The following is an 11,927-nucleotide window of genomic DNA, read 5'->3' on the forward strand; positions in this document are numbered from 1 at the left end:
ACTTTATCTTATTTAAAAAATGAGCCTTTATAAAATAACTAGTAATGGTGATATATTTACAAAAAAAACAAATTATACTTTTAATAAATCTTCTTCTTTTTGTTGCTTCATTTTTATTTTCGACGAATTGGTGCTGCAGCTGCAGTGATCTGACGCTGTACCGGTCTATCGTGGTGAAGAGAGAGAAGAGAGTGTAAAAGCGAAGCAATCATGATGACTCACAATTTACCAGTCGATCTACGCCCCTACCCTCACCTATGGTCACGAGCTGTGGGTAGTGACCAAAAGAACAAGATCGCGGATACAAGCAGCAAAAATGAGCTTCCCCCGAAGGGTGGCTGGCCTCTCCCTTAGAGATAGGGTGAGAGGTTCAGCCATCTAAGAGGGGCTCAGAGTAGAGCCGCTACTCCTCCACATCGAAAGGAGCCAGTTGAGGTGGTTTTGGGCATCTGACAAAGATGCTTCCTGGGCGTCTCCTGGGTGAGGTGTTCCCAGCACATCCTGTCAGGAAGAGGCCCTGGGGCAGGCTGGAGAGATTATATCTCGCAGCTGGCCTGGGAATGCCTCGGTGTTCCCCTGGACAAACTGGAGGAGGTGGCTTCTCTACTTAGGCTGCTGCCCCAGTGATCTGGCCCCGGATAAGCAGAAGAAGATGGATGGATTTTTATTTTCCCAGTCTTTTGTTTGACTTGCATATTCACAGACATAGTTGTTTGAAGTGAGTGGGTAGTCTCCGTGGACTTTCACTTCTTTCTCTGAAAATATCTACATGAGTCTATAATGCTGCCTTTACCTGCGGGATACTGGGGTAAAAATTCTCTGTGGCTTCATAGATGACTCCATCTACAAATATATAAATTAATCTATTAAACATACAGCACGCTTTCTCTGATCACGTTTTAGCTTCTTTCTATTGAACTGCGACCATGCAGAGAACGCCGCCGCTTCCAATGAATGACACTAACGTCAACATTACAGGTGCGGCTGCTTATATTTAGCTTTGTCAAACAACTGTTTGCTTTCTGAGCACATTTTCCACACAATAAGCAGAGTGACAGATTGAAGGCTTTGGTTTGATATGTTTACAAGTGTCACATCACCTTAGCAGCAGACAGAAGTGCGTGTGTGTGCACGTTTGTGTTTGTGTGGGATTGTCATATGCTGCCATGTCAGATCCTGGGACATCTGTCATAAAAGATATAGCGCCGTTCCACTTCGTTCCATTTTAAACCAAAAAATCGTAAAGTGCAATTGTACCTTTAAGCGCAGACACAAAAATATAGCGAACTGTCACAACTTCCTCTTTGTAAAACTTCAGCTGTCTATATTCATATCCTGCCTGCCCGACTGGCACATCTGCCACGGAGGCTGCAGCTTCCGTCGGAGAATCAGGACAGTCAGTCAGCTGTTCCCCTGTAGACATGTACACATTTAGCTGTCTTTGACTTTTTCTGTCAGTGTTACACACAGAGCTGTGTGAGAAACAAGGACGTGCGATCCTTGGCCGATAGCCAGTGTCAATCCTGATGACTCACAACTCACACTGATCTCACAGCTCCTCAGTGGTACTTGGCCAGGTACAGTATGAGCCCAGTTATATATACAACGAGAGAGAGAGCTCATCTGCCTTGATTCAATAATGAGATATTTAGGTGATATTTCCAAAAAAAAAAAAAAAAATCCCATACTGAAATTAAGAAAATGATCAAAGCAATCAAGTAGGAAATATTCTGGGAATATAATAAAACATTTGGTAGCACATTTGGATGTAATTCCTCTGTAATTAAATGGAATTTTAACGTGTTTGACACCAATGACATGATATTTAGCGACACATTTTACTAGGGAAGATGAATGCACTCTATAATACGGCCTGTGCTCTCAGGAGTATACAGCGCATGTGCGGAGTAAGTAAATATCGTTTGTTTTCTCACTAAATTACCAAGAATTTACACAGTACCTAAAATTGTTTATTTAAAACTACTTACAGTATCATCTCTATCGCCTTTCCTGTAAAACACACAGAAGCTAGGCACTACTTACAATTATTTCTGCTCTGTTTAATTATTTCTTCTTTCTTGTAAAACACATTAAGTTGTGCAATATGTACAAATTATTACAAATTATTCTGTATAAGTAATTTGAAGTACTGTGTGCCTCCATTCCTGTAAAATACCTGAAGTTATGCAATACTTAAAATGACTTCATCATTACTTAGTTACAGATTAAATTTACTTATATTACAATTATTCCTTTGTTTTTCTGTAAAAAACAAAAAAAAACTTATTCCAGTGTTCACAGCTTTAAGAATTTGTAGGTAAATATAATTGCATCATAATTTCAAAGAAAATGCATTAGAATTTCATTTAAATACAGTGGAATTTAGTTGCAGGCTGTATTTTAAATTCTTACTAAAATATATTTCTTTCTTTCTCTGTATCCACAATCTATCCACTGTGTGAGTGGATAGATTGTGAGGTCCTCTGAGGGTCCTAACCCATTTACCAGCTCTGCTGCATTACCGACTGACACATCTGCTCCTCATCATCTAATCGCTCACCTGCTGTTTTTCAGGACCGGCTCATCCACCCACTCACCAGCAGAACATTACAGCAGTAATAGTGGTAGCACTTTCAGAGGGTTTCATGCTCTGGCTCTCCCTTGTGTTCTGAATCTCTCGTGTCTGTCGGTCAGACCTGTCTCTCCAAGTCAACTCACCTGAAAACAAGGCTCTGTTTACCCTGGAATCTGCTCCTCAGTTAACTCTAAACGCCTGGGCCCTGTGCTTCGTACGTCGCTTACTACATCCAAGATCAAATGAAACATCCAAGACCAAATCATCGCGCTAACTCTGAGCTCGCTATTCCGGTTCCCCGAACACACCTGTTGTTGACGATTAGTATAGCTGGATGAAGTAATGTGAGATCACTGGGTGGCCCAACAGGGGCTACGCATCGATAGTAGAAACATTGATCGGCAACCCGCTGATTGGTCGGCGAAAATGTCGAAGGAGCGCGCTCGGTATTTTTCGGCAGCAGAGCAAGAACTCTTGAGTGAGGGATTTCAGGAGTTTCAGAGTTTAATTAAAACGCAAGGGAACACTGCAAAGGCTGCAAAAGCAAGGAGAGAGGGCTGGCAGAAAGTTGCTGACAAATCAAACTCGTAAGTAATTTAATAATAACAATAATAATGGAGTGGATTGATATAGCGCTTTTCAAGGCACCCAAAGCGCTTTACAATGCCACTATTCAGTCACTCTCACATTCACACACTGGTGGAAGCAGCTACGGTTGTAGCCACAGCTGCCCTGGGGCAGACTGACAGAAGCCAGGCTGCCATATTGCGCCATCGGCCCCTCTGGCCAACACCAGTAGGCGGTAGGGTAGATTTATCATATCACACCATATTATCCAATATTATATTACATTATATTATATTATATTATAATATGTTATATTATATCCCCTTTCACATTAGAGCCACAACAGGACCCACTAGAACATGGGAACAAGTAAAAGTGAAATATAAGAATATTCTACAGAATGGTAATATTTATCACTTATATTGCTTGTCGTCTCTTGGAAAGAGTCCCTGGAATACTCTGTTTGTTTGTTCATAACAGCAACCAAGAAAAGGGCAGAGCAAAAAAAAAGACAGGTGGTGGTCCTGCACCCCCTCGTCAACAAGTTGGTTAAGTGAATAATACCCTCACGGGAAAATCGATATCTCTCTATGAGCACACTGTCGCGCTGAGCTAAAGGATCCTGTCTGTCCCGCAATATACGCTGAATTCTGAGGACTCTCCTTATCAATCTTGCACCTTCCGCAATGGGTTGGTCGCGTATACGGACAGGACATGGCTGCGACAGGCTTCCCAAATCCACCTTCGCTTTTATAGCCGTGGTCTCTCATCTTGATTACACGAAGTAATTTACAATTACTACTCTGAAATATGAATTACATCTGTAATAATCACATACATGTAATAGAATGTTAATAGTACATTTCCCTTTTTTAGGGACTGACCTGTATGTATCTGTGTGACATCAATAAAAGGATCAAGTGCTGCATTATCTTTAGTTACATTGATGTTATTTATTTATGGTGAAACAGTGGTGGAATATCGCTGTTGCTTTCGTATGAATGACGCGGGCATACCTGCGTGGCCGCGATCTAATCCTGTTTACATAAAGTAAACCTGCTCCCGAGCAGGTTTACGCTTACGGCTCTGTTGCTATGACAGCAAGTCCCGGATGGGCTTCGGGGAACCGAACGATCCAGGATCACGCGAAATCGTCAACAATCTAATCCAGCTAACTCACTTAGCGCGGTACGAAGCACAGGCCCCTGCTCACTATTTTCACTTCAGGCCACTTGATTCCAAATTCTCTGACTCTGTCCCTTCGAGCTGGTCTTTGCTGTCTGCATCCTGTCTTTTTAAGTCCATGGTTTTCTGTGCTTTTCTGTGCTTACTGTTGGCGACAGCTGTTAAGTTCAAATTACAAACACCATGACTTTTTTAGGGCATTTTTGTGGCATTGTTATGTCATTAGTGCGCAAGAAAATTTGATATTTTCAGATATCTGATATCGGATCAATCCCTTTATGCATTTCATTTTCAAGTCTCTCTTTACACCAGAAAGGTGTGAGATTTTGTGTGCAGAAATACAAATTCATTTATAGTCTGAACTGTCAGCAGCTGGCAGGTTCAAATGATGTGAGAACTCTCAAAGACTTGACACTTCTTGTGGTGCAACTAGAGTGTGAAGGCTGCTCTGGAAAGCTTTCAGTGTTAGATTCCATGATGGAATTACATCATCAGCTTGACCACCTTGAACAAAAATGCATCTCTGTCTGAAGCTCTAATTGAGATACAATCAGTCAGAACAGATGAACAACAACGGTTTGTTTTTTTTCGCACAAAACATTTTCATCAGTGTACACGGTGAAAAGTCTGACTTCCTGGAAAAGAATAAGGTGAATAATCAAATTGGGTTGCAAAGATAAAAGATGAAAGGCAATGTACTATTCTGCGGCATCCTGCATAATATATGTGATGCCCTTCTACAGGGCGGAAATTGTCTTTCTAAAAATATTAACGGAATAAAGGGAAATTTGTTTGAATGGGCAGCTGAAAATGATTGCATGTCCCTAATAACCACAATGCTTTTTTTAATTATAGATTAAATAAAATTGTATATTATATTTATAACTGAACCGTTGTATAACAAACTATTTTAGAACTAACTTTTATAAGTGAGGTTTGAGAAAAATAGAACATAGTGTCTTGGGTTTGGTACATTTTATAATTCAAGGTTTATTCTCATGTATACACTGCAAAAAACGATTTTCAAGAAAGTAAAAAAACCCTTGTTTATGTGAGTGGGTAAGTAGCATTTGCTCAATACCACTCTGTGTTAATCATGAGTGATGTATCTTATCATCTTTTAATTTTTACCGTTTGTACCTGTTAGGAGCATGTTGCTAAAAAGCTAATGAAGAGACTCTCCAATGTCAAAAGTCCAAGGAAGGGCAAAAAACCTCCTGCGAAGAAGCCAAGAAAGGATGGGAATGAAAGCGTTGCAAAAAGTGACAGCAGTGGGGAGTCCAGTGCATCAACTATTATTCTAGATAAATCACCAGTTAGATCGATGGGCACCCCAGTGCACCACCAGGATGGCAGTGATGAAGAATGTAAGTATAATATAATGCACCCTCTTATTACAGCCTGAGTGTAAATGTGGTTTGGACGATACTTTTTGTTTTTTTGTTAAAAATTCTGCTAACAATGGAACACAACTACTTCACTGTTTATCTTGGAATCTTTGTGTTCCATTTAATAGTGACAACTTCACAGGATTAATGAACAATTTTAAGATAGGTGGTTAGTTAATTTGTTGATCTAATTTACAGAAATATTTTGGTATTTTTGTATTATTGTTTTGCACCAATAACAGATATATAAAGCCTTACTGTGGCAATAAATGATTTACACACCTCTGCTCTGTGTGTTTAGCTGGTTCAGCTGACTTCTTTGACAGCCAAAAAACCCAGGCAAGACACTACAAGACACTTCAAGAAATATACAAGACCAAAAAACCGAACAAAGCTGCTGTTACCCAACTGCTGAACCTGGAGTTTGAGTCTAGAAGACAATTCATTAACTCTGATGCTATAAAGGAGCAGGACAGAGCAGTGAAGATACTAGAGGCATATCCTTGTTTCAGAGAACTGGACCATGTAAGCAGCACTTATTTCTTTTAGCCATCCTGTTATTCCTTTGGGGACATTTTGATATGATTTTCAAATTTCTTAAATACTGGCCCTCATGTTTAAATTGTTATCACTTATTGTCAAGACCAGATACAGAGCTAGACAGATCTATCTCAGTTGGGTTTCTGTCTGTATTTTTCAGGTCCTTGATGAGCTGCGGAGAATTATTCAACCATCCAACTTGAAATACATTTCTGAGATGAAGGATAGATGGGAAATCTTCTACTCGAAGGTGCAGTTTTATGGTGTCATGAAGAAAGTTATGAAGCCGCCAAAAACTTTGGATGGAGGTAATGCTACAGTATCTTGATTTGTCTACATTTATGCTTTGCAGATTACATTATTTGCAATGCTTAATGGTGTTGCCCTGTCTTATTTTTCTTTTTTCAAACCAGTGGAACATGCAGCAGCTGTGTTCAGAGCCCTTCCCGTGCTTTTCCCTTCCAGCACAGTACCACCTAAGAAGCTGGGCATCTGTAGTGAGGCTTTTTTCCATGTCCTAAAGGTAAGGCTGCAATATTCTATGTGTATATATTGTTGAATTTTGCAGTTACTCATGTTTTCATTTTATATATTTTACTGTGGAGTCAGTCAAATATTCTTAAAGTTCAGATCCCCATAACATGTTGATGTTAATAAAACCTACAAAAAAAAGTTGATCTATTTTAAACTGTAATGCAACTCAAAAATTGTATTTCTTACGGTCTTGTTCTAATCCTCTTTTTTTCTGTCATGTAGACTTCAGAAGACCCTGAAGGCTACCTGCGTCAGCGACCCCTGGCTTGTCCAGTTCTGCTTGTCTCTGAAGGCAACTGCATGATAGCTGTTGGAACCACACCAGTGAGCACTTTTGACCGGAAGGATCTTAATGAGGGACTGCTCTATCTGATGGCATATTACTATGCCCTCCACCTCACATATCCATAGTGCATTTCCACGCTGCTGTCTGTCTTGCAAACTGAAATACTCAAAGACTCCATCCATGACCGAGATTCAACCCCCTCTTACAGGAAGGCGCTTGGTGAGTGGAAGTCATTCATTGAGTGAGTCTCTCAGATGACAGACTCCATCTGCCTTGTTTATCAGACTCAGTGTTGGTCAGTGAGGTTGTTTTTTTTTCTATAGAAAAGTTGTTCAAATGTAAAACACATGTTTGTTTGTGTGGTCGTTGAACTTGTTCTTCTAAAATGTTATGTAATATAGGATTTGAAATAGTGATTGTTTTAAGCTTCAGCAAAATTTATTTTTGATACCAGCCATGAGTGTGTTATACTGTTATTATTCATGTTAAGAGTATCTGGAATATGCACTTCTTATATTGGCCATGTTACACAGTACCCTGCTGAAATGTATAATTTTAGGCATGATTCTCCTGGAACAGACCTCAGTGAGTTACTGACCCATTGCTGTGTCAATAAAAGCGCAAAATCTAAGAGTGCTTTTGCTGTCTTAATTTAAGATGAATTCCCTTATTTTTAGTAGCTTTTTGAAGAGATGGTGTCTTATTCTCAGGAATTTTTGCTGATTATTGTTCTCAGAGTCGAAACATAATTCTTATAGTTAGCTCAATCAAGAAAGAAACAATTCAGTTTTAAGAAAATTTGTCCTATAGGAAGGTGTTTTTTTTATGTGAAAAATCTAAATTAAGGTGTCGAATCTTAAAGTAAGCAAATAATTCTTGAAAACAGCTTGTTCAAGAAAGCATAATACTCAGTTTAGGTACAGATTTTCTAAATATCAAAGTATCTTTTACTTATAATAAGTCATATTTTCTTCAAATAAGCATACATTTTAGACAATTTTGTCTAGTTAAAAGGCATATGGCAGTTAGATTAATTTGCTAGTTTTAAGAATTCTAGTCAAGCAACTTTTGCTTACCCCATTGGCAGATTTTTTTGCTCAAAACAAGAAAATTTTGTCAGATTTAAGAATATTTGGCTTGTTTCAAGTATAGCTGTTTTTGCAGTGTAATACAGTGTTTTTGTATTGTTCTAAATACCTTTTTTTTTTACTCGTACATGTACTGTATGACCACAGTTTATCATTGGGAGATTGGTCATCAAGAAAGGGAGATGGTCAGCAACAATATCCCCCACACCATCACACCACCACCAACAGCGTGAACTGTCTACAAGGCAGGCTGGATCCACGCTTTTATGTTGTTTACACCAAATTCTGCCTACTATCCAACTTTCACCTATTATCAAATCTTGGTGAGCCTTTTATGAACTGTAGCCTTACGAGTGGCACCAGGTGCGGTCTTCTGCTGTTGTAACCCATCTGTTTCAAATGACTGAAAAAGCCAGCAAGTGATTATTTAAGTATTGCTTTCCTGTTAACTCAAAGCAGTCTGGTCATTGTTCTCTGACATCAAGATCTTCACACAGAGAACTGCAGCACAGTGGATATTTATTTTCCAGATTTTCCGTAAGCCCTTGAGATAGTTCCCAGAAAGTTGGTTCCGTTCATCTGGACGTAGCGTTCTCAGTGGGACAAACGTTTTGTCACTGATCCATGTGACTTCTTCAGTCTCAGCTGACTGCAGGTTTCACCAACCTTATAAACAGTACCTTTGCATCATGGCTGAAACTTACCCACCTAATGAACAATGGGCTGTGAGGTCAGTTCCTTGATCATTAATATGCAAATTGACCATTGATCAACAACCTCTGATCAATGGTCATGAGTACCATTCACTGAGAGTTGGGGAATGGCTGTAATCACAGTATTGTAAGATGGTGAAAGACGTACCCTTAGGCCCCCTCCTCGATTCAGAGATGGTCTTTCCATTTTCACGTAAATGGCCTCCTTGACTCCACGCTCAAACCAGCGTTCCTCCCTGCCCAGGATGTGTACATCCTCATCATTGAAAGAGTGTTCGCTGGCCTCTAGGTGTAAACAGAATGAGGAGTCCTGAGAAAAAAATATGCAGATCAGCCATGCTATGTTCAAAATAAACTTAAATCTCCTCTCTGAGATGAGAGGATGCTAGTTGTGGACCTTAGAAGGTAGTCTTGATGTTGTACACATGCTTAAATGTACTGAATTGCAGTTTTGTGATCGACTAATTAGATACTGGTGTTATTGTGCAGCTTAACAAGTGTAGCTAATGAAGTAGCTGGTAAGTATATTTGAAAAAGACATTTAAAAATGATCAGTTCTTTATATGTGTTTGAGATAAAGAGTGTATTTTAACAGAACACACAGACTGTATGTAAAGGAAGGACATAGCTACTGTGACATCCCACACTGGTTTGCAAACTCCTTTTTATTGATTCTTCATTTGAGCTCTGTGAATGTTGCCATGTTGTTTTTGTTGTTTTTAAATTTAGTGTCAGAAGTGACCAAATTAGTATGAGAAAATTATATTGTCAGCTATTGTTATCTAATGTGGCTAGCAGATTTCAAAGATTTAGATATCTTTTACTTAGTGCTAACTAAACACGTGGTCATTCATCTTACCTGTAAAATATTAAAAACACAACGGTGGATGAGTTCCAGTTCAGTGACTTAAATCAGCAAAAGTGAAGCCTAGCAGACAGCTAAAGGCTACAACAACCTGTGTCTGCACCCGTCTGTGGCTTAAACATGGGGACTTCAAGCTTTTATAGAACATAAATGGGTGCATTCGAAGGAAATCATTACCCAATAAAGTTAGTAATAAAGTTAGTAAGGAAAAATAAGTCTGGATACCACAACCTGTTTGGTGCCTCTAAACATATTTATTTCTCTAAAGTTGGGGATGTGAGAGTCTGTGGGGATTTACTCATTTTCACAGTAAGCCTATTGCAGCAATTACAGTTTCTATAATTGTGTGTTGCCTTTTTTTTTTTTTTACCAGTCCCAGAGCTGTTTTCAAACTGTTTCATTCGCAGGGAAGTTAAAAAATAAATAAAACTCAGGTGCAATATTGTGCTACAGAATTAACTGTGAGATTAAAACAGTCTCCTTGCTGTGAATTCCCACTCTTTCATTGTGTGATTCATTCAAAGGCACAAAGCCGAACAAATTATTTTCGCAAGCTGAGTTAGCTGGTGTTGTGTAGATTTATCTTTCACAGATACAGTTTCATGACACAATATTATTTGGAAGAACAGAGAAAGGATGTTTACCTTACATAGACTTGACCTCATACTGGCATGCTAAATGTAATGCAAAATCAGAAAGGAAATAGCTAAAGGGCTAAATCGAGGACACAGCAGAGTAACTGGATGATTTAAACCAGCTGGGCCATCGGCCTGGCAATTTCCCTGTGTCAACTCATTCAGAAACCTGAAAATATTAAAACTGTGTTAATGGACTCATGGCTACTGGAGGGCAGAAAATGTTATTACCCAAAATCATCCTTGTTAAAGTTAGCTAAAATTAGCCACCGAGCTACAGATGCTAGCAGCCTACAGCGTATCAGATGGATAAGGCATGTTCTCTGGTTTAAAAGGTTTTCTTTTGATTTGTGAATGCATTCTTCTTCACTGTTGCTGTTCTAAATGTAGTTCAGATGATGTTTCAAACTCTTGGCTATTTATTCAGTGTTTTTGCTTCAGTAATAACAATAATAATGGCGGCTACACTGGTTATTGTTAACCTATCAAAAGGCAAGAGAGACTACATTTACAAGGTGTCTCTTGTGACTTTCTGTGCTGCAGAAACAAATGAATAAATGAACTTCCAGATCCATTTTCCAGCATTTCCTGCTGTTTTTAGAATAATTCATCGTCTGCTGCAACACATGCTGCATTTTCCATGCTACAGTGTTACACGGATCGCTTCACAAACAACTTCAGTGATGTTTGCGTTTTCTTTATAATAAAAAAGCCAGACCTGGCTGCTGTAATTCTGTGCTTGAATCATGTTACTCATTAACACCCAGCGGTGCTATCTATGGACAAGTCTGCATATTTATGCACAGTAACTGCTGCTCCAATTCTCCCCACAGACGCGGTGTGTTTACTCACAGAGGATGTTTGACATGCAGCACGACCCTTCAGGATAGAGCTGTGCTTCATGTTTTTATCCCTCCACAAACAAATGTGTTTGAGAAGGGATGAAAACATGTTGTATTAGGGGTCCGATCCCATTACCAGATACAACAGCAAGATAAAAAAAAAAAAGTGGCTTCCAGATACCAGAGGAAGAAACACAGAATCACTGAATTATCACCCAGTCACAGCTTTAATGCTCTTTATCAGAGAGGCTGACCCTGTGGATGATAGAGGAGGAGGAGAGGGCTCTATCTTGACATACGAGGGGAGGAGAGAGTTTCCCAGAGGAGCACCTTGTTATCCTGGATTCATGCTGTTCATCTCTTACCCTGGAGCACATGTCTGAGGATGGAAGTGGTGGGGGAATCGGTGGGAAACGGAAAGCTTACAAAGGAAAAACATACACTAAGATTTGTGTGATTACTAAAAGCCCTAAAAAAAACTACAATTATACACAAACAAGGAAAATATCATGTCCCCTCTAATACAGGTGGAATAAATATGAAAACAAATTAAGCTTTGGCAATTCATATGATACAAATACACATGAAAAACATTTAAAAATACTTTTAAAAAACTGTAAAATATGGCTGACAGTTAAATAGCCGAGTGCTTAGTAACTGTAGCTGTTTTCCATCTGCTGTTGTCCAGAACTGAGATATTTGTCTTACA

General features: G+C 39.2%; 1 protein-coding gene across 1 annotated transcript; it reads left to right on the forward strand.

Annotated features, from left to right (window-relative positions):
- The first annotated feature begins 5,509 nt into the window (after nt 1–5,509).
- LOC143418735 (uncharacterized) lies at nt 5,510–7,299 on the forward strand. Its single transcript, XM_076884452.1, has 5 exons — nt 5,510–5,694; nt 6,017–6,240; nt 6,416–6,563; nt 6,669–6,778; nt 7,012–7,299. The coding sequence occupies exons 1-5, from the start codon at nt 5,652–5,654 to the stop codon at nt 7,198–7,200; spliced, it is 714 nt and encodes a 237-aa protein (XP_076740567.1). The 5' UTR covers nt 5,510–5,651; the 3' UTR covers nt 7,201–7,299.
- The last annotated feature ends 4,628 nt before the right edge of the window (nt 7,300–11,927 follow it).

This window comes from Maylandia zebra, linkage group LG5 (assembly GCF_041146795.1).
Source record: "Maylandia zebra isolate NMK-2024a linkage group LG5, Mzebra_GT3a, whole genome shotgun sequence".
In the NCBI taxonomy this organism is placed as follows: Eukaryota; Metazoa; Chordata; class Actinopteri; order Cichliformes; family Cichlidae; genus Maylandia; species Maylandia zebra.